Here is a 21,010-nt window from a genome sequence, read left to right as displayed (position 1 = left end):
CCTGACCCCGTCCCCGGTGCTGTGCCCTGCAGGCACACGGCAGGCTGGCGATGGCGTGTCCCCTGGAGCAGGCGCTGGCCGTGATGGTCACCACCTTCCACAAGTACTCGGGCAAGGAAGGGGACAAGTACAAGCTCAGCAAGCAGGAGCTCAAGGAGCTGCTCAACAAGGAGCTGCCCGTCTTTGGGAGCGTAAGTGTGGGGACGCACCCCTTGGCTCTAGGGGCTGTAGGGGAGGGAGCAAACCAGCCTTGGGTCTTTCCATGGATCACACTGATCTGTGCATCCCTGCCCAAGGGATGCAGCCCATGTGGAGCCATGGAATGGTTTGGATGGGAAGAGCTCTTAAAGCTTCCTCTAGAGCAGGTTGATCCAAGCCCTGGCCAACCTGGCCTTGAACGCTGCCAGGGATGGGGCAGCTTCTCCATCATCCCATTCCAGCTCCCCATCACCCTCATAGGGAAGGACTGCCTCAGATCCCATCTTAACCTCCCCTCTGTTTAAAGCCATTCCCCTTGTCCTGTCCCGTCCCTGTGTGCCACAAAAGGCAGGATGAAGCCGGGAGGACCTGAGCTGGAACATACTTGGACCCGAAGGAAACTTGGCTTTCTAGTGCTCACACCAATATTTTGCTTGGCAAGGAGAAGCCTGCTCCAATTTCACTGTTTTATATTGGGCTTAACCCTTAATTCCCTTTAAAATGGGAGGTGAGATGTTTTAGCCCAGCTCCTTCATGCCCAAGAGGCGCATTTGCTGTACCCGTGCCTGCACACCCCACATCTCAGTATCCACCTGCATCCCTAAAGGCCCTTTCCTTCTCCTTGAACCCATAGGGATGGAAGCCAAGGCTTTCACACCCATCCTTGTGAGCAGCGGGGCCGGATGGGGAGCACCTCACTCATCCATGCACCCCAAAACCCCACTTTCCCCCCCTCCTATAGAAGCAAATGGATGATGCCGAGTTCAAGAGGCTCATGAACGACCTGGACCACGACAAGGACAGCGAGGTGGACTTCAAGGAGTACGTCTGCTTCCTGGCCTGCATCACCATGGGCTTCAACGAGTTCTTCAGGGATTGCCCCACCAAGCAGCACCGCAAGAAGTGATCCCATCGGGGCTTCCAATAAAGGCTTTCCCAAAGGCTGGCGTTGTGCTTGGGGTGACTCACATCTTCCTCCTGCTCCTTGGGGTTTTCCATGGAAGCATCCTTTGGAAAAGCCAGCCCTGGCTGCAGGCAATGGATTGGGATATCCCCCCCCGCACCATCCCTGCTGGCTTGGGGGGAGGTTTAATGCATGTTGGGGTCAAACCCGAGCTTCCCTGAGCCTGGCTTGGCTTAAAGCTCAGCACAAGCTCCCATTGGGTTTGGGGAGGGGAAGCCGGGCTGGAGGAACCACAGCAAGATGCAAGGGCCATGCAAAGCATAGAAGCCGGAGCGCATCCTGCAGGGAAAAGCTAAAGGAGACCCTCGGGGTATGGATAAACCCATGGGGATCACCCTGAGCCCCCCAGGTTTACCATGGGGCCGTGGTGAGCACATCAGGCTATGCCAGCGCTTGCGGAGCTCGGGTTTTGCCCCGCTTCCACCCATGGCCACAGCAGACGATGCTGCAGCCCCGCACCAGCCTGCCCCCATAGCCCCAAAGGAACCATCCTAGATCCAAAGAGCTTTCATCAACCCCCTACAGCATCGCATGGTAAAGAAGACCCCAAAGTCCTCCCTGAGCCCCAAACTTCACTTTGCCCCTTCCCAGGGTCTTTATAAAGAGCCCCTTGCAGTGATTTACACCACTTTGCACTGGTTAATAGAGGGATGGGGGTCAGGTTTGTGCCTTTCTCTTGCCCATATGGTCCTTAAAGAGCCCCCTGACCTGGGGAAGCTTCATCCCCTGTTTTCCCTCACCCTTCTAAAGCCTCATTTCCAGGCTCCAAAAGTTCAGCTTTAGCTCACAAAGTTTCCTTTTCCCATTCAAGTCCTTCAGTTTTAGGCTCTGGCTTAAGGTTTTCAGGCTCCAAGCAGTTTCTTGAGTGTCCAAACCCTCTTTTGGAGGCTCCAAGCCCCTCTTAAAGGGCTCAGAGCCCCCTGTTACCCACTGCTCTTTATCCCGGGGGGGGGGGGGGGGGGGGTCAGGGACACTTTGGGTGTTTATCAGGGGATTCCAGGCTCCCAGCTCCTGCTTTCCCCTTGCCACGTGCCCAGGGCACGCAGTCAGCAGCATCATTCCCCGTTACACAACGGGGCTCTTGTGACTCATGGCCCTTGCGCTTAGGAAACAGAAACTGAGTTAAAAACAGAACAACTCCCCCCCCATTCCCAACCCGAACTCCAGCACAACAACAAACCCATGGATAAATCCTGCTCGGCTCCAGACATCCCTGGGGATGCTGCCAAAACCATCTTGCCCTGCACTGCATCCCCTGCCCTCGCTGGCAAGGGTGGGATGAGGTGCCCCCCACTCCCTTGACTTCATCCCTTATCCATAGGGATTCTCCTCCGCCCCATCCAGCCCCACTGTGCTCTTTCCATCTCCTCAGCAGTGCAGGAACGGGATGGTCTGGGGGGGTCAGGGCTGCTCCTATGGTTTTTCCTCTCCTCCCTTGCCAGCCAATGTCCAGGCAGGCTCTGGATCAGCATTGGTGCCTTCCCAACCGGATAGCGAGGGAGGTGTCCCAGGCAGGGCTATAAATGCTGCCTCATCCTGCCCTTCCCATCCTTGGCTGTTCCTTTGAGCTGTTGGTGAGTTGCTTTTCCCCACTTTTCCCCCTTTATCCCACTCTCCAGATATTGCTAAAGGTGCATCTGCCCCATCCCACAATGGGGTCCTCCTATAGAGGTTTTCCCCCTGGGGCTTCTCCTGCAAGGAGCTGAGTTTGGAGGCTGGGAAAGCTGCTTCCCCCCATGTTCTCCCCTTTAATATGGCTTTTTTGGGGGTACCCAATGTGGGAGGGTGAAGCTAATGGGGAAGTGGTGATGCAGGAGTGGGGCATCGAAGAGCCTGCAGTGTCTGTGGGGCATGGGGGTGCATGGGGATGCTGCTCTCTGTTCTCACCCACTGGTGCTGTTGGTGCCTCCAGGCTTGCTGCTCTTCCCCATGGCATCTCCCCTGGAGCAGGCGCTGGCCGTGATGGTCTCCACCTTCCACAAGTACTCAGGCAACGAGGGGGACAAGTACAAGCTCAGCAAGCAGGAGCTCAAAGAGATGCTCACCAAGGAGCTGCCCAGCTTCAGCGTAAGCACGGGACAGGGGGTACCACATCCCACTGTGGACGCCGGGATGCGGGGATGCGGCCAGATGGGATGCAAACCCCCATTTAACCCCCTTTGCTTGCAGAGACAAACCAGTGAGGCCAGTTTACAGCAGCTCATGAGCCATCTGGACAGCAACAGCGACAGCGAGGTGGACTTCCAGGAGTACGTGATCTTCTTGGCCTGCATGGCCATGATGTGCAATGACTTCTTCCAGGACTGCCCTGATAAGATGCCGCGTAGGAAGTGAGCAGGGACCCTCCCGTTGTCTTCCTGATGCTCTTGTAATAAAGGATGCTTTCAACCCAATGCTTTTGCCTGCTTTGCAATGGGGGGGTTATTGCCTCAGGGACACTGGAGAAAATCCCGGTTTCCTTGGTTTCCTTTCCGTGTGAGCATTCCAAGTTCTGCTTGGGAACAAGGAGTCTGGGCTCTGCGTTCCCTGAGCCCTTGTAAAGCACCCGTTAGGGTGAGTCACTGCCCTGCAGCCCTGATAACCCCTTCGTGGCCAGGCAAGGCAGGAGCTTCCCAAGGGATTAACGGGTGGATAACTCCTTGTTTCAGCCGTAATCACATGGAATCAGCATCTGTCCCCATGGGGCAGGACCTGCCATGCTGGGAATCAGTTTGTCCCCCGTGTGAATCCTCCTGGAGCAGGGTTTCCCTGCATTCCTGCTCGGGGTGGGGCTTTGACGTGCAGAGCAGTGACTTCCCCATGCACCCAACCAGCCCTGCGGGTACGACTCAGCCCATGGCTATAGACGCAAGGAGCAGCACAGCCACAGCCCCCCCCCCCCTTCCTGCTCATGTCTTTAAGTCCCGATTTCCTCCTTCTGAGCTCCGTTTCCCCCACTGAGCAGCTGAGGACAACCTCGTGTGCTGAGTCCAGATGTGCAGCTGGATGCCCCCTTCCAGATGTGCAGCCAGATGCCCCCTTCCAGATGTGCAGCCGGATGCCCCCTTCCAGATGTGCAGCCGGATGCCCCCTTCCAGATGTGCAGCCGGATGCCCCCTTCCAGATGCGCAGCTGGATGCCCCCTTCCAGATGTGCAGCCGGATGCCCCCTTCCAGATGTGCAGCCGGATGCCCCCTTCCAGATGTGCAGCCGGATGCCCCCTTCCAGATGTGCAGCTGGATGCCCCCTTCCAGATGTGCAGCCGGATGCCCCCTTCCAGATGTGCAGCTGGGTGTCCATCACTGGCACCTTCATCCCTCTGCTCCCAGAGGCACTGGTGAATGGAGATGCCACAAAGGCTTCACCCCCTTGCCCCCATCACATCAGCCCTGGGGCTGTGTGTGGAGGCAGACAGGAGCCACGTCTGGGATGTGCCCCATGAGTCAACCTGCAGGCGCCAGCCCCAGCTTGCTCCAACATCCCAGTGCAGCACTATGGGGGGATGTGGGGCAACCTCTTATCTGCTTGGGGCCAGACCCATTGAGCTGGCTCTGAAGGGGCTTTGCCCAGGCACCAGGGCAAGGTAAAGGGCTGCAGAGCATCCTCCTGCGTGGAGGGGGAGCAATGCCCCCCACATCCCTGTGCTGCCCACAGCTGTGGCTTGGGATGGACCTGGGCCATAACAATGACAAGGAAGTGAAGTTCTAGCAGGGCTTCACCTTCCTGGGTGCCCTGGCCATGAACTGCAGTGATGCACTGAAGGAATGCAGATATAGGTCTGGGCAAGTGGCAGGGTGAGGAGGGGCCCTGGGGGCCTTTTGGGGTCAAGGACCTTTGTAAAGTTTTTTGTCCTTTCCTATTACAAAGCTTTGTTGCTGTGTTCCTGGTCATTTGTGAACCACAAATAGGTTAAACCCTCATGGGCTGCACTGCTCTTGCCCTTGCTGGGGGGGTGCTCATGTCCCCACTGATGGATCCTGTTGGGTGCTGGTGATGTTCTTGCCCAGGACTCCCACCCAGGCCCTGCACCCTCATCTTTACAAGGGCTGGTTTGCCAGGAGACCGGGGTTGAATTCATCCCATTGCTCCCCCAGATGGAGGGCGAAGGGGCTGTTCTATGAACCTCAGATTCTGAGATCCAGTGCTCACCCGAGCATGGATACTAGGGAATAAACCACACATCCATCCCTCCAGCTCACTGGGACACCCGAGGATGGGGCTGCACTGCACTGGTGAAAGGGACCCCCCCCCCCCCCCCCCACAAGCCCTTGGCTCTTTTCTGCCTGACCTGTGACTGTCTGAAGCTCTGCTCACAGCATCCATCCTGCCTGCATCCATCCGCACCCTGTCACCGCCCTGCTGCTCTGCCCTCGGGGCTGTGCTGGCTCCCTCCCTGTGGCACCGACATCCCAGCCCCATGGGCACTGAGCCATGGAGCAGATACCAACACCCAGAGCACCGGAGCGTGGGCCCCAGGGCAGGGCATGTGCCGGGAGCAATTGGTGTGTGGGTAGAACAATGGATCCATACAATGGGTTGGGTTGAAGGGAGATTTAAGCTCATCCAGTTCCAACCCCCTTGAACACTGCCAGGGATGGGGCATCCAAACCTTCTCCATTCAACCCATCCCGGTGTCCCACCACCCTCCCAGGGAAGAGCTTCTGCCTAAGATCCCATCTCAGTCTCCCCTCTGGCAGGTTAAAGCCATTCCCCTTGTCCTGTCCCTGCATCCCTTGTCCAAAGCCCCTCTCCAGGGTTCCTGCAGCCCCTTTAGGCACTGGAGCTGCTCTAAGCATTCCCTTAAGAGGCTTCCATGGCAGGTCGGGCAGCAATGGCAGCATGAGGACCCACAGCCCACACTTGTCCCTTCTTTCCTGCCCCACAGTGTACGCATAGAACAGTTTGGGTCGGAAAGGACCTTAGGATGATCTCCATGGCCATATCTCCTCCCACCTCCCCACATCACAGAGGCGCATCCCTTCACACCTCCCCACACAGGTCCCATCACCGATGGTGCACCCGTGTCCCGCTGATGCCCTGCGTGGGTCCCCTTCCTGGACAGGACGTGCCCGTCTCCATCCCACAACCTGCCCCCTGGTTTCAATCTTTGCAAGGCAAGCTTTGTTCTGGCATCAGTTCCTCCAACACCCGGATTAGGAGCTCATGGGGAGATGTTTCACCACCGCCTCCTTTAAAACCCTTGACGGCTTTCTTGTGCCAGACCCATCAAGCACAGACTCGGCATGAAGGGCTTGGGCATCCTCAGGTTCCTTTACCCCTTTACCCCAAGACACACCAGGTTTAGCAGCCCCTGCGTGCCAGGCACTGGGAACACCATGGGGTTTCCCACATGTTGGCAGCATCCCCCCAACAGTGGGAATAGGCAGGAATTGCCCCTGACCTCGGTTATCATCAGGCAGCAATTACGGCTACCAGGAAATGCCACCTCCTAAGAGGGTTCCTGGCACTTGGTGTGTCTGGATTTGGCAATCCCTTGGCTCCCTGTTTTGCTGTTGGAAATGATTCAGGAGGCATCGTTGCTCCTCTTTAAGGAGGGGATGTGCTGGCCAGTGGGATGCTGGGGCCACACATCACACCTCCAAGCCAAATTGAACCTCTTCAGGGCACATAGCGGAGTGATGAAGACCATTCCCCATTGGGAAGTAACAGCGTTATCCCATTGGAGACCCTCACCCAGCACCTTCTGTGTGATGCTGAACAATTCCTCTTCCATCGTCTCTGCAAAGACCCCCCCAAAACTCTGCCGGAATGCCCCACGACCTGGGAATGCTGCTGCAGTGCCCCCAGTCCATGGTGCTGCAAATCATGGAATGGTTTGGGTTGGAAGGGAGCTTAAAGCTCATCCAGCTCCAAAGCAGGGACCCCTTCCATTAGAGCAGGTTGCTCCAAGCCCCGTCCAACCTGGCCTTGAACACTGCCAGGGATGGGGCAGCCACAGCTTCTCCCTTCAACCCATTCCAGCGTCCCACCACCCTCCCAGGGAAGAACTTCCTTATATCCAACCTAAATCCCCCGTTTCAGTTTGAACCCATCAGCCCTTCACCTATCACTGTAGTCCCTGAAGAAGGTCCCTCTCTAGCATCCTTGTAGCCCCCTTCAGACACTGGAAGCTGCTCTGAGGTCCCCACGCAGATTCTCTTCTCCAGGCTGAACAATGTTCTCTTTCGGCATCCCCTTGTTTCGGTGCTTCCCCTCCCTCATTGACATGGGGAGCAACCAGTTCCTGGAGCAAGAAATTGCTGCCTGGGCGTGCTGTGTGGCCTTGCACAATTCCCGAGGTTATCACCCCAAAGGGAATGGGAGGGTGTCACAAATCTGAGCTCAGGGAGGGTATAAAAGAGCCCTCCCCTGCACCGTGGCATCACTGCTCCTCCTGCTCCATCCCGTGCAGCACTGCCCGTAGACATCAGCCCCAGGTAAGTAGGTCCGTGCCTATGGCGGCTCCAGTACCCATGCTGCTGGGGGTGCCGCTGGGATGAGTGGGCTCTGATGGGGTTTGATGTTTTGCTGTCTTTCTCTTCCTAGCAAGATGAAAACCGACCTGGAGCTCGCCTTGGAGTGCGCCATCAACATCTACCACCAGTATGCCATCAAGAACCCCATCGATGACTACCTGGACAAGCCGGAGTTCTCCCAGCTGCTGACGGAGACTGCCAAGCCCTTCCTCCAGAACACCAAACCGGTAAGAGCCAAGCACAGGCCAGGCTTCAGGTCTTCAAAGTGGCCTCCTTGGGGCATGGGGGTGGCTGGGAGCTCCCAAAGCTCTTTTGCCCGTAGGGTTTTCCTGACTCTGTCCATGTTTGTCACGCTGCAGCCCAATGTGTCCGTTGATGAGTACATCAGCAACCTCTTTGCCAAAGCAGACCGCAACCGCGACGGTCGCCTCAAGTTCACCGAGTTCCTGACCACGCTGAATCTTGTCGTCATTGATGCCCACAATAGGTCCCATGGGAGACACGACCACCATCACGGTGCCGGCCATGGCCATGACCACGGGCATGATCATGGCCATGACCACGGCCACGGTCCCAGAAAGTGAAGTGCTTCCCATGTCTGAGCCCATGGGATTATGCTTTTCCAGCAGCATTATCCCTTCCATTTGCCCTCCAGCACAGGCAAACCTGTAACCAAAGCTTTATCGTTTGCTTCTACCTATGGCATTGAAATAAAATGTCTTTCTTCAAGCACCAAACGCATCTGTATTATGTGTCTTATCTCCAGGAAGGATGTAACACGTATCAAAGAGTTCAATCTGAGGGGTTTAATGCAGGTTGAACTGAAGAAGCAATGGGAATGGGAAGGGAAGGTGGCCTGGAGGGATCCCAGCCTCCAGGACAACAGCACTGCTGGGTTCCAATGAGCTGCACAGGGTCCCTGTCCTAAAGCATGTCACAACCCCAATGTGTTCCCACTGCCTTTGTGAAGCTCAGCAAGGTCCCTACGCAGAGTGGTTGGCCCCAGCACCCTTAGCCTCAGCGGACAGTGGGGTGCTTAGGACCCCATCACAGTGGAAGCTCCTGCGAGAGAGCATCCTCAGCCTTGGCTCTCCCAGCCCCTCTCTGTTTTAGCTTCAGGGTGTGCCAGGGATGAAGTCCCCAAGTGATTCCCAAGAGCCAGCTCTGGAGCTGGGGGAGCAGCATCCTGGGGGTTCAATGCTTTTGGAACCTGCAGAGCAACCAGAGCTTACTCTGCAAGCCCGGACCGAGCAGAGGACGAGGCTGAGGGGCTCTGGGTTGCTGGGGGTATCCCTGCACCATAAAGCTGGATGCTTCTGTTACCTGACTGTGCATTGAGTGGGAAACCCTTGCGAGGCTCCAACACCTCCAATGTCAGCTGAAAGCAGCAGCTTGTCCCACATGGAACATAGAATCTTAGAATGGGTTGGGTTGGAAAGGACCTTAAGATCATCCAGTTCCAACCCCCCTGCCATGAAGAGAAGCACGGGGGTAGTGTGTGGGTTATTGTGTACTCAATGACACAAGTGATCACTCTCTTGCAGCCCAGAGGTGGATGCTATTCCAGGGCCCCCCGGGTACCCTTCCCCTTCTGGGGCTGGGCATCATGAGCTGCATCCCCTGATGGGTTTTGGGGAACATGGCTGGCAAAGATGGGAATGCGAAGCCCATGGGTCTGTCCATGTGAGGACTCTGCAAGTGCACAGGGCAAAGGCAGGAGGGACTTGCAAAGGGAATGAGGACACAGCTTTGGGTTCCTGGCAGTCCCTAATGAGCAGAAAGCAGTAAAGTGAGTCAAGGCTCCCAGAATAGACCTCATGCAACAGCTCTTGGTACTGGCCGAGACACACAAGAAGCATCCTCAAACAGGAATGGTGACCCTTTTGTTTTGCTGTCCCTACCCTCTTCCTGGCACCTACCACCTTATTCTTACATTGTTTTACAGTTCCTTCATTCTTCTAGTACCTGTTCTGCTAACGCAAGATGGGTGGCAGAGGTGACCATTGCACAACGCTTGCTACTCAATTCTGTAGGCACTGAAGACCCTAAAAGACCTCAGATATTCTTCTTTCTCCCCCAAGTTGCTGGAGCAAGAGGAAAGGTCTGGTCCAAGTGATGTGAAAACAGAAAGCAATGGCAAATACACTGGAAAACAACCCGGTAGATGTTGCCTTTGCCTTTGCTTGTGCCCAACCAATTATTTGTGGTAGAAAACAGAGAGATCAAGTTAAAACCAACCAAGGGACAAAGTCAACCACGTCTCTATGAAACAGTTCATCTACACAGCGCATTGCGGGGCTTGTAAAGCCTTGGACTTGCCCTTTCGGCTCCTGGAGAGGGCACGTCCAGTGTTGCCCCCATTCTTTGCCCAGCACAGGAACAGCTCAGCCCTGTCGGAGGCGATGGTGGGGTGGAAGGAAAACATTTCCCCAGGCTGGTGGGTGCAACCAGGAACAAGGTGCAGAGGTATGAGGTGGGGAAGGGTTCACAAGTTCCCACCTTGCAATTTCCAGGTCCGGGAAATGTTAACTCAAGCTGATGCTTGCCGCAGGTGTGTCACCACCTCTGATGAAAGAGGACCTCAAACAGATATAAAAGGTCTGCAGAGGCTCTCGGATCACTGCGACAGACCCATCCTCTGCAAAGCCTCTTTGGAGATAAGGGTAAGTAACACTGCGGTGGCTCTTGCAGGAAAGAAGGTGAGGGGAGAAGTGATTTGGAGTATGGGATGTCATTCCATGCCTGTTTCAGTCCAGGGTGATGGTTTTTTCGTTGGACAGGGTAGGAGGTTGGTTTTGGCTACAAGATAAGTATAAACGAATGGCATTTCCATGCCACCCTTAGGGGAGGTGTATTTGTCTCCATGGGCAAAGAGATTCAGAGGGAGATGAGGAGGAGATGAGGCTGAGGTTGCAATGGAGCCTGTATCTGAACCACACTCCCTGCCTTAAAGTCATTGTCCCTGCCTGTAGCATGATGAGGATACATGACTGCAGCCTCATGGGTTTGTCTGATGTGCCTGACAAATGCCTTCAGGTTGGGAAGAATGAGCTGCTCCTTGGCTGAACCTAAAAGTAGAGGTGGTTTGGGTGATGCTGTGAAACGGTGATACTCCTAAACCCACTTATTGCCGTGCTCCTGGAGCAGATCCCTTGGGGCACCTGGGGTGCTGGTCAAGGTCATGCCATGGGCTTTTGGATGCATCTCACGGCTTGGGGGTTTCTCCACACAGTTTCTCAGGACCTCAACCATGTCTGTGAGCACCCAGCCTAGGAACACCTCTCCTGAGACTCGGCAGTTCCCTGGAAACTGCTCTTTGGATCAGGCCCTGAAAACCATCGTGGATGTCTACCACCGCTACAGCATCCGGGAGGGCAAGCTCGACCTCCTCAACTTCAATGACTTCAAGACGCTGATGACTGAGCAGACACCGACCTTCCTGCAAGCTTGTGTGAGTGTTCAGGAGCTGTGTTGTGCTCTCCTTGGGTGGCTGCAGTGGGATGAGGCTGAGGTTGCCTCCAAGGATGCTCCCTGGGGAATGGGGTGCAGTTCCCATCACGGCTGTGGTCCACAGACGCAGCTTGTCCATGTGCTGCAGGTGCTCATTCCTCCTGATGCTGTGGGGGTATAGAGCTTGGAAAGAGCTCTATGTCCATCTAGGGCTTTATCTAGGGGCTAAATGCAAGGTAGGAGAGAGTCACAGTGATCCTGCAGCTTTCAGGATCATGGAACAGCAAAGCTGGTTTCCATCAGGGGGATGTGCAGCCCAGGGTGGGGGTATTCTAACACATGTCCTGCTGCCCAATTTCAGAACAGGAACCGTTCTGACTACCTGAATAAGCTCTTCCAAGAGACTGACATAAACAAGGACAAGGACCTGAGCTTCGAGGAGTTCACCATCGTCTTGGCCAAGGTGACCGATGATGCCCACCGCATCATCCACAAGGATGACCGCTGCACACCAGACAAGGATTGAGCCTCCATGAAGACTGGGAGGGGGTGGCTTGTAGGAGTTGGGCTCTTCTTGCTTTCTGTCTGCTTGGATCACTCGTGCTTGTGAGACAATAAAGTATCACTTGGTGTTCATTGAGATCCTAGCTCAGCTCTCCCTTTTGTACCCATCTAATGGGCACCACTGCAGAGAATGCGTGGTCCTGCTGGAGCTAAATACCCACATGAGGTACCCGAAAAGCCCATAAAGGAAGAGGGTGAGACGTGAGTGGGCAGGAACTGTGCTGCTCAGTGTCTGAGCCAAGCTGATGGGCTAGGAAGGTGTTAATGGCCAGAAGAGCAGCATAAGACACTGCCTGAGCTCCACGAGGGTTTTACTCATCACCTGCAACACGAAGGAGGTGTATTAGAGGTTCTCCAGGGAGAGGAAGTGTTGTGCATGGGCTGGGGAGAGCAGAGCCAGCCCAGCTTGAGGAAGCACCTCCTGTTTGCTCTCCTCATGCAGCCTTTTCCCCCTTGGCTGTGCCAAGTGCATTCTCAGGATGCGCAATCGCCTCTGAGCATTAATACCCATGACAACAGGAGTTCACAACAGGGGACAGCCCTTACCACAAGAACAAGCTATTTTATTAGTATCTGTATGCAGAGCTTCTGCTCCATAGGAAATTCCAAGATTTTGGGTTTTCTCCCCCTAAATCCCAATGGAAACTCTCAGAGTTTTCCCACACAGAAAAGTGACCTGGAGTGCTCCCTTCCCAGCCCTGCTCCATCACTTGCTACCCAGCCAAGATGAGATGCCCAATGGGCTCCATCTCACCAAATACCCGATGAGCTCCTGCAGGGCACAAGGATCTTGTCCCTGGATAAGCCACCAGGGAGATGTCTTCCAGCACCAACTGAAACCTTTCTGGGTACTAAATATGGTGTAATCCAGCTCTTCTCCTCAATGAATGCTTGGGTACCACCACCCCAAGGACCAAGGTAGTGCTTGCTGAGCAGTTTGTAGCTGTTTGCTATGGCTGAGACATATACAGATGATTTTTGGCTTGAGATAAAGGCTTGGAAAACCCTTTACCTTGTGGCTCCAGGATGGAGAAAGCTCCTGCAGGGGCTGCATGTGCTGGGTGGCAGCTGGAGCATCGCTGCTCTGATGATGCTCAAAGGAGCTCAGAGTGCATCCCAAGCTTCTCAAGCTAAAACCACATCTAGCAACCAGAACCTGGCCCATTCCTTAAGGTACTTGTCCACATGGATCAGATCCCCTCAGAGCCTTCTCTTCTCCAGGCCAAGCTCCTGCCTTACCATGATCCTGGGCTGAACACAGCAAAGCCCATGGTGACCAACCCTGCCGTGCCCTCTTCCCGCATCAACCAGCCGCTTGCCCGTAAATGGCTCTTTTGAAAGAGTTTTGCAACCAACCAGCTCCTCGGGGCACAACCAATCCCAGTCACCTCCAACCAGCTCTTTCTGTGTCTATCTGGCTGCATCCTGATGTCTGCTTCCTGCTCCTTCCCTTTCCAGCCAGCAAGTGGATGCTTGCCCAGTGCTGTCAGCCTTGGGGCCATTGCTGCATTGCTCACAGGCACAGCTACACAGGGAAGCTCCCCACGCAAGGAGACAGGGCTCCACCATACTCCTGTGACCCTCAGCAATGGCCAGGCTCCATGGTCACCTTAGGCTCTCATCCCTGTTGCCTGGTGGGCACATCCGATGGTCCAGGCACCATCACTCTCTGGAACCCCCTGACCCATCCCACCCCGTAATCTCTCTTTGCTCTCCCTCGCCTCCAGGAGGCTAAAAATGACTCAAAATGCCATTTCCTGAAGTTGCTACAAGAATTCTGCAACCCAGCAGATGGTCCCTGTTGGGAAACACTCCAGCCCTTCTCCAGGGCATCAAAGCACTCCTGTTGTGAAACGTGTACCCCAACCAGTGAGGCTCGGGGGGTCACAAGGATGGACCACTCATAGCTGCGTCCCCCCATCTCCCTGCACAGCGCAGCCCCACATGGAGTTCCCAGAGCTTGTCCATGGCCCTGTTTTCGCCTCCTCTTTGTGTCTGAGATGAGCATCGTGTCTGGCAGGTTAAACAACCCCCCAGGCTGAATCAACAGCAGAGCATTCCAATGTAGGAACACTGGAAAATCCGGTTTTGCTCCCGATTTAGCTGCTTCGTTGCCAGCTGGGGTTAAACCTCAACAAGTGCCTGCCTTGGGTGTCTGCAACACAGGGAAACAACAGGGAAATAAGGTACAAAGTGAGGACTTGGTCTTCAAAGGTAAAAATAGACCTTTGAGCCGCACCTGGTCTGCGCAGCACCGAGCAAAGCACCTTTGGCACTGGCTGCTGCTAAGCTGAGGAGCTGAAACGAAGCTGGGAACCTGCCCTGTGTTATTTGCCTTTCAAAGAGCTGCTTGCTGCAGGCAGGGGATGGTTCCCCAGCACCAGGGCATCGGCCTCAGCACCAGCTCTGTGCCTGTGTCACAACAGCAACGATGTCAATGAAGCACTGAGATGCTTTTGGGTGCACCAGGTCTACAGGGATGGGGATGCGATGGGGCCTAGCAGGGCTGCCTCACTGAGATACTGCCTTGAGACAGCCCCTGCATCCTGCATCCAGCTCTGGAGCAGCAGCACAAGAGGGATGTGGAGCTGATGGAGCATCCCCATCCCTGGCAGTGTTCAAGGCCAGGTTGGATGGGACTTGGAGCAAGCTGCTCTAGTGGAAGGGGTCCCTGCCCATGGCAGGGGTTGGACCTGGATGAGCTTTAAGGTCCTTTCCAACCCAAACTCTTCCATGATGCTTCTTTGTGTCACTTTGGCATCCTCTCTGCTCAGGACCTGCAGGCTCTGTTGGGATGAAAGGGATGTGTGCAGATCCGGGGACAGCTCTGCTATCACAGGAGGACGCTCTGCTTGCTCACAGCCCTGCACTGGTGTCCCAGTGCTGCTGCACCCAGTGTGTGGTGGCTGCTTCCTCTGGCCTGGTGGTCCATCACCCCACTGTGTGACACAACAGGAGTCCTGCACCCTGCTCAAGAGAGCACAAAGTCCATGCTGTGTTGGCAAACATCCTGTTGCATCAACCCCATAAGCTTTGAAACTGGTTCCTGCCTTGCTCCTATGGGCCAGCCCTGTTCCTGGAGGTGATGCTTTTCTGCCCTGGCAGGGTGGTGGCAATGAACCAGCTCCACTCTCTCCCTTGGCTGTGAGGCTCTTACCTGCTTCAGAGCCCCTGAAGTGCTGCAGGATCGGGTGCATCACCCATGTTGAGGTGCAGGATCTGCTTCCAGTAGGGATCTGCCACCCTGGGCAGGCTCAGGCAGAGCTGAGTGGAATCTGAGGGCTGCAGATAGAACCATAGACTGGCTTGGGTTGGAAAGGACCTCAAGGTCATCCAGTTCCAACCCCTGCCACGGGCAGGGACCCCTTTGGCTAGAGCAGGTTGCTCCAAGCCCCATCCAGCCTGGCCTTGAGCACTGCCAGGGATGGGGCAGCCACAGCTTCTCCATTCAACCCATTCCAGTGTCCCACCACCCTCACAGTAAAGGGCATCCTTATCTCCAGCCCAAACTCCCACTGTTTCAGTTTGAACCCATCACCCCTTATCCTACAGCTCCAGCCCCTGCTGAAGAGATCAGAGGTCTGAAGGTGTTTGAGACCTCAAGATGTCAAAACCAACTCCAAAGGAAGCTGAAGCAACCTGGTCGGTGGTGGTGAAGCAAACCTGCGGCTGCCTTGTGTCAACCAAAGGGGTTGCTTCAGGGCTGCTGCTTTGGGGAAGCTCGTGGCAGGTTCCTTCCCAGAGCAGGGCGATTTCAGAGCCTTAGGACATCACCAGTGTTTCTTTTCCCCATCCTCTACAGGAAGCTTGCAAATCAGTACCAGGCTCTAAGCACAGACAGCACGAGGCCCACACTGAAAGCATCTCAATACCAAACTCCTCTGATGGGGATGCTCTGAGTGAGGAGTTGAGGTTGGTCTCAGCTCTTGCCCACAAGGAACTGGACCCTGCTGCTGGCTGCTGCACTAGAACTGAGCACATCCACCCCCAGCTCCCTTCCAGCCTCATGGAAAACATGTGCCCTAAAAAAGGGTGGTCCTCCAGGGAAGAGCATTCTTCCACCCTTCTCCATCCTTCCAGCTCTTTGCAGCTCACTCTTAGGAGATGCACAGGGTGTTTTCAGGCCAAAACAGGCTTGTTTTCCTAGTTGGAAATGGAAAGACCTGTCAATTCATACAGCCTGAGCTTCAGAGCAATAATGTGAGAAACATAGTGAGCAACGAACCCTGCTCTTCCCAGTGTCCACCTACAGCCTGGCTCCAAGGTCCATTGAAAGCCATGCCGGGAGAGAGCAGGGTGCAGGACCTCAAGGAAAACCCATGCAAACGCACACAAGAGCCTCACAAACCTCATCTTTATTTGGCAGCAAAACCATCACACTTGAAGGGGAGGGATGGAGGGAGACGGGAAGGGAAGGATGGATGGGGGGGGAGAAAGCCAGGGGTGACAAGCACCCCTTGGGTGCCTTTGGCCATAGACCACAGCCCACCTCAGTGGTGGTGTTGTTGCTGGTGCTGGTGCTTGTGCTGCTGCTGCTGGTTCTCGACGTCGTGGAGATGCTCATGGGTGGCAATGGTCACACGGGTGATGAGCAGCATCACCTCGCTGAAGCTGAGCTGCGCATCCTTGTTCATATCGAGGTCCTTCATGATCTCGTCAATGGTGGCCTTGCTTTTCACATGCTGCAAAGGAAGGGGTGGGGTGAGGGCAAAGTCCACAGCTCAAGCCTCTTGCTGGGACCCTCATAGGGGTCAGGTCCCCAGGAACCTGGTGCTGAGAGTGGTTCCATCCTGGTGCCATCACCATCACCTGTTGCTTGGGGTACAACAAGAAGGTTGGAGAGCAACAGGGCAACATCAGTGCGAGGATACCGGGCAATGAGGAGCCCTATGAAGGTTATGTCTGCCACAAACCTCCCCTTCAGTTGGCTTAAACCCACTTTGCCTTCTGCTTTAACAAAGAGTGATCAAAATTGCACTTTTGGGCTGCTATTTCTGATACCCTTGCTCCTGGATGCCAACAGAAGCCCTGATTTTCCCAGGCAAGGTGATGAGGGTCCGTATCTGCCCATAGGTTCACGCAGACACGGTTGGGTTTCCTTCATCTGGCTTTATGGAGCATGTTTGGAAGGTGGCAGCCCTACAGGGAGGGTCCAGGCAGGAGAACAGTGGGAAGGGAGTGAATGGAGATCCTATTCAGGCAATGGAGTCCTGCCCAGCTCCCTCCCTCCATGGGCCACCAGAAGCCCTGCTTTGCCTCCACTCACCTTCAGGTAGTTGGCAAGCTGCTTCTCAATGAGGAGCTTCAGCTCCGTCTTGGTCAGGGTGTCTCTGTCCCCCTCCCGTCTCGAGTACTGGTGGAAGACATCAATGATGACATCCATGGACTTCTCCAACTGGGAGAGGGGCTCCTGGGCCTGGGAGGTCTGGAAGAGAAACCATGACGCTGAATAACATCCGGAGCCACAAGAGATAAGGAATCAGAGGATCACAGGAAGCCTGATGCAAGCTTCACACCCGCTGAGGTCACAGCCTGCTTTTGTTCATCCTGTTTTGGTGATGAATTAGAGCCGTTTGGTTTGAATTCTCTCCTCTCTACAAGCCAAAGGGAGCGGCAGCCTTTGTCTGTGTCTGCTCTGGGATGTGCAACCACAGATTCTAGCTGAGATCCCATTTCCATCCCCCAAAAACAAGTGCCTTCTCTAAGACAGGCGCTGGTGGAGCAAGGCCCCCCAGAGGAGCTGGTGGCACTGCAGAGACCTCTGTAGAGATACAGAGAATGAGGTCTGATGTCCAGGAGCCTCTTCAATGGCTTGATTGTGCCATGGGGAACCTCCTCCAGGAGGAGACCTTGTGGGTTTAGCTCCAATGAGCCTGAGTGGAGATGGTCATCCTCTGCCAGCAGCACCCTCAATGGTCCTACCAGCACCTAGAAAAGAGCAGGGAGACCTTAAATGCCCACACATTCCCATTGGACTTGCCTTGCTCATCTTGATGAAGGAGCCTGGATCCTCTGGGGCTGCAGTGGGGCTGGTCCCAAGCACAGCATCTCTTATAGCCTGACCTGTGTTGTGAAATGGCCCTGTTTCACCCAGTTCCAGTCCCTTTCATGACACACTCGTGTGTTGCTTAAGGCTTCGAGGTAGTTCCCCAAAAAGAGGTCTCTGTGGCTTTGCTTGCATGGTCGGTGTGTCACGTACTCGGGCTGGATGGCAGGGCAGAGCCATGGCCCCGCTGCTGGGTGCCCTTCACCTGCCTATTGGGGCTGCAGTTCTCCATCAGCTCTCAACCCCAGTGCATTCCCTTTGCTGCTTCAGGCTCACTTCAAGTTCACTTCCCTCTATAGTGGTGTTCTTTCATGCCCTGAGGTAAAGGGGACCCACAGCATCATTCCTGCACATCGCCAATCACAGCACCACAGTCTGGTTTGGGTTGGAAGGGACCTGAAAGCTCATCCAGTTCCAAACCCTGCCACGGACAGGGATGCCTTCCACTAGACCAGCTTGCTCCAAGCCTTATCCAGCTCCCAAAGTGAAAGCATCCTGCTCATACACCTAAGGTGTCAGGGCTGAAAGCCGATGCTGGGCATGCTGAGCTCCAGAATGGTGCCATCAACATGGCAATTCACTACTACTTTGCCACCTAAAGCTCCTCTCTGGTTTATATAGACCGTAAAGAAAGGAGGATTGTGACAGGTTAACACTTGTTCTTTCGCAGTGAAATGATTGCTCCGTGAACTAGATTATATATATTAATTATATTTTTATTATATATATTATATAGTTCATTTTAATGTGCTTGTGGCTACTAACATAAAACAAGAACGCGTGTATGTGAAGCCTCAAGTCAAAGGTTCAGAGCACCTTAGTTTAAAAGGCAGTAAAATTGAGGACCTTCAACGTGAAATTCCCTGGTGCTTCTTTCAATAGTCTCAAAACACAACTCTGCAAAGCTACAAAGGCATTAAATTCATTGGATTGAGCTAACAGAGAATTCAGCTTGGCCATGCTTTGCTAAGAACCCTCATCTGTAAGACAGACAAAGGCAACCACAGCTTTCAGCCAAACCATAATGTTAAATCAAGCACCGGGCTGAATAAATGAGAGAATAGATGTTGAAGAATGCCTTGGCTTCTTTTGGATTTGCTTTTTAAGCATAAAGCCCCACAAGAAACAGCCTGGAGGTGCCAGCCCCTCTGTTCCAGATGAGAAAAGGTCTTTTCTGCACTCTTTATCATATATTTTCTATGTATATGCTTATTATATATTTTTCTGCACTGTTTATTTTATATGCATATTATGTATAATAATTATAGAATCCCAGACTGGTTTGGGTTGGAAAGGACTTTAGGATGCTGTAGATCCAACCCCCCAGCAATGGGCAGGGCCGCACCACCCTCGACCCTGTTGCCCAAGGCTGTGTTCAACCTGGCCTTGATTCATTACATTGCTACTGCCATCTAGGTGCTCGAAAGATAACTGTCCTATCCTGACACCACATAGAACTAAAACCTCAGCTGTACCTACAAAAAGAAAAGGCTTTGTTCAACTTGCCCATAAGATTAGTATGAAGAAAGAGAGGAGAAACAGTCCAAAAGGCAGTAAGAGGCAGCACTTTATCACAGATGAAAGTTCATCCTTGAAAGGGACATTCTTACCTATGGAGGGACCGGGTCAGGAACAAGGCATGCTCTGTTAACTGCAATCTTCCATCAGCTTTCCTGCACACTAAAGCAAACAAGCACATTAACATGAATCATGTATATAACTATGTAGAGTGAATAAGTACAATAAAGATATCAGATATACATATATGTTTTTTATATAGATGATTTATATACATATATATAAAGTAAAGCACAGAGGAAAATGAGCAATGCATCAAGTCATTACTGCATAGAGAGAACAAAGGTTAAGGAGAAATACATCACCCATCAGCACCGAATCATCGAGGCCCACACTTGCCATTGCAGCCGATGGAACCTCAGGTCATTGGGGAAGTTGCTACACAGTGCATCCACCCACAGGTGAGGGGTCGGATTCGGCCACAAGAGGGTCCTGGAAAGAAGGTTTAGGAAAGCAACCGGCTTTATGCCACTGTTTGCTTGTGGGGCCGTGCAGTTTCTCATCGTCTCACTGTTGGCTGCATTGAGAGCCTTGGACAGGCACTGCAGTGCAGCCAAGTGTGAAGGTCATAGAAGAGCTACACCCTCGTGTTTTCCTGCCTCTTTCCAACAGTCACAATGAACATAAATCTCTGTTCTCCCTATATATGTTCATATTTAGATACACTCTACCAAATGCACTTTAACAACCCCCCCCCCCATACTTTGCTATGTCTCAGCCATGAGCAGGAACCAACCCCTCAGCTGGGTTCCCCTCCATCACAGGCCCTCCACCAGCTCACTTAGTGCCTATTCCTGAGCCCCAACACCTGGCTGCAGAACTCAGCTCCCCAAAACCTCTGCGCTTGGCCTCCGAGCCCGTGGATGCACCACTTAAACCGCGTGAGCCCCAAAACCAAGCCCCAGGACCAGAAAACACTGCCCCGAAAGCAGCGCATCCCATTGCGCGTCCTCACCCCCTTCGCAGCCCCACGGAGCATCCCTCGGTTATTGCTGCTTCAGACCCGACCTCTCCGGCAGCCCCAGCATCACCCCCCGAGCCCGGCCCCCTCTACAGGAAGCCCCGACGGCAGCGATGCCCGGCCCCAACGAGGAGCAGCCGAAAGCCGGATGAGGCCAAGGGCTCAGCCTCCAGTTGCCCCAGCACAACCGGGGCCGCTTCTCTCCCCTCTTCCGCAGCCCCAGGAGAACGGAGGCTCCCTCCGGGGCATCCCCCCCGCTCCTACCCATCACCGGCTCCGGCGCGCTCCGCTCCCGCATGGTTACAACCCGCTCCGGTCCCTCCGCTCCGTAAGCACCGCCCGATCCCGGGCTCCTCCTTCCTCCCGGGCCGCCTCCATCCGCCTGCAGTCCCCTGCATCCCCCCCTTCTGTTCGCAGCTCATCCTTGCTAAGGAGGAAAGGAGCAGGGCTCCGCGCTTGGGGAAAAGCGGCTGGGAAAGGACCTGGATTGATGGAGCTGACCATGAGCAGCTTGTGCCCAGGAAGGCACCAGCAGGGCCAGGGCAGGGATTGTGCCCCTGTGCTGGGCACTGGTGAGGCTGCACCTCGAATCCTGGGTTCAGCTCTGAGCTCCTCACTACAAGAGAGAATTGGGGTGCTGGAGCGGGGCCAGAGAAGGGAACAGAGCTGGTGCAGGGCCTGGAGCACAAGTGTGATGGGGAACGGCTGAGGGACCTGGGGGGCTCAGTGTGGAGAAGAGAAGGCTCAGGGGGGACCTGATGGCTGCCTCCAAGTGCCTGACAGGAGGATGGAGC

The 21,010-nt window shown here is 54.4% G+C and overlaps 5 protein-coding genes across 5 annotated transcripts; 4 read left to right on the top strand and 1 right to left on the bottom strand.

Annotated features, from left to right (window-relative positions):
- Positions 1 to 37: 37 nt before the first annotated feature.
- Positions 38 to 1,139, top strand: LOC133262838 (protein S100-A4-like). Its single transcript, XM_061442331.1, has 2 exons — positions 38 to 191; positions 941 to 1,139. The coding sequence occupies exons 1-2, from the start codon at positions 51 to 53 to the stop codon at positions 1,103 to 1,105; spliced, it is 306 nt and encodes a 101-aa protein (XP_061298315.1). The 5' UTR covers positions 38 to 50; the 3' UTR covers positions 1,106 to 1,139.
- A 1,583-nt stretch (positions 1,140 to 2,722) lies between these two features.
- On the top strand, positions 2,723 to 3,555 carry LOC133262839 (protein S100-A4-like). The gene is made up of 3 exons (XM_061442332.1): positions 2,723 to 2,736; positions 3,075 to 3,229; positions 3,332 to 3,555. The coding sequence occupies exons 2-3, from the start codon at positions 3,092 to 3,094 to the stop codon at positions 3,494 to 3,496; spliced, it is 303 nt and encodes a 100-aa protein (XP_061298316.1). The 5' UTR covers positions 2,723 to 2,736; positions 3,075 to 3,091; the 3' UTR covers positions 3,497 to 3,555.
- Positions 3,556 to 7,027: 3,472 nt separating this feature from the next.
- Positions 7,028 to 8,677, top strand: LOC133262936 (protein S100-A9-like). The gene has a single exon (XM_061442446.1). It carries the CDS (start codon positions 7,662 to 7,664, stop codon positions 8,199 to 8,201), a length of 540 nt encoding a protein of 179 aa, XP_061298430.1. The 5' UTR covers positions 7,028 to 7,661; the 3' UTR covers positions 8,202 to 8,677.
- A 1,964-nt stretch (positions 8,678 to 10,641) lies between these two features.
- On the top strand, positions 10,642 to 11,593 carry LOC133262825 (protein S100-A12-like). Its single transcript, XM_061442317.1, has 2 exons — positions 10,642 to 11,068; positions 11,429 to 11,593. Exons 1-2 carry the CDS (start codon positions 10,799 to 10,801, stop codon positions 11,591 to 11,593), a joined length of 435 nt encoding a protein of 144 aa, XP_061298301.1. The 5' UTR covers positions 10,642 to 10,798.
- Positions 11,594 to 16,001: 4,408 nt separating this feature from the next.
- On the bottom strand, positions 16,002 to 17,098 carry LOC133262924 (protein MRP-126-like; the record flags this gene model as incomplete). Its single annotated transcript, XM_061442435.1, has 2 exons — positions 16,002 to 16,313; positions 16,898 to 17,098. Coding segments are annotated over 2 exons (393 nt in total), but the record flags the coding sequence as incomplete, so codon positions are not given.
- Positions 17,099 to 21,010: the final 3,912 nt, after the last annotated feature.

Source organism: Pezoporus flaviventris, unplaced genomic scaffold (assembly GCF_033815535.1).
Source record: "Pezoporus flaviventris isolate CSIRO_AGI_PZ_B2104156 unplaced genomic scaffold, CSIRO_AGI_Pfla_v1 ptg000225l, whole genome shotgun sequence".
Taxonomy (NCBI): domain Eukaryota; kingdom Metazoa; phylum Chordata; class Aves; order Psittaciformes; family Psittacidae; genus Pezoporus; species Pezoporus flaviventris.
This window is presented reverse-complemented; position numbering and strand designations above follow the sequence as displayed.

Bases quoted from the DNA above. Each gene is read 5' to 3' on its own strand.
- LOC133262838 (XM_061442331.1), top strand. From the start codon at position 51: ATGGCGTGTCCCCTGGAGCAGGCGCTGGCCGTGATGGTCACCACCTTC. The intron at 192-940 runs GTAAGTGTGGGG...CCCCTCCTATAG, and splicing joins AGCTGCCCGTCTTTGGGAGC to AAGCAAATGGATGATGCCGA.
- LOC133262839 (XM_061442332.1), top strand. From the start codon at position 3,092: ATGGCATCTCCCCTGGAGCAGGCGCTGGCCGTGATGGTCTCCACCTTC. The intron at 3,230-3,331 runs GTAAGCACGGGA...CTTTGCTTGCAG, and splicing joins AGGAGCTGCCCAGCTTCAGC to AGACAAACCAGTGAGGCCAG.
- LOC133262936 (XM_061442446.1), top strand. From the start codon at position 7,662: ATGTTTTGCTGTCTTTCTCTTCCTAGCAAGATGAAAACCGACCTGGAG.
- LOC133262825 (XM_061442317.1), top strand. From the start codon at position 10,799: ATGCCATGGGCTTTTGGATGCATCTCACGGCTTGGGGGTTTCTCCACA. The intron at 11,069-11,428 runs GTGAGTGTTCAG...GCCCAATTTCAG, and splicing joins CGACCTTCCTGCAAGCTTGT to AACAGGAACCGTTCTGACTA.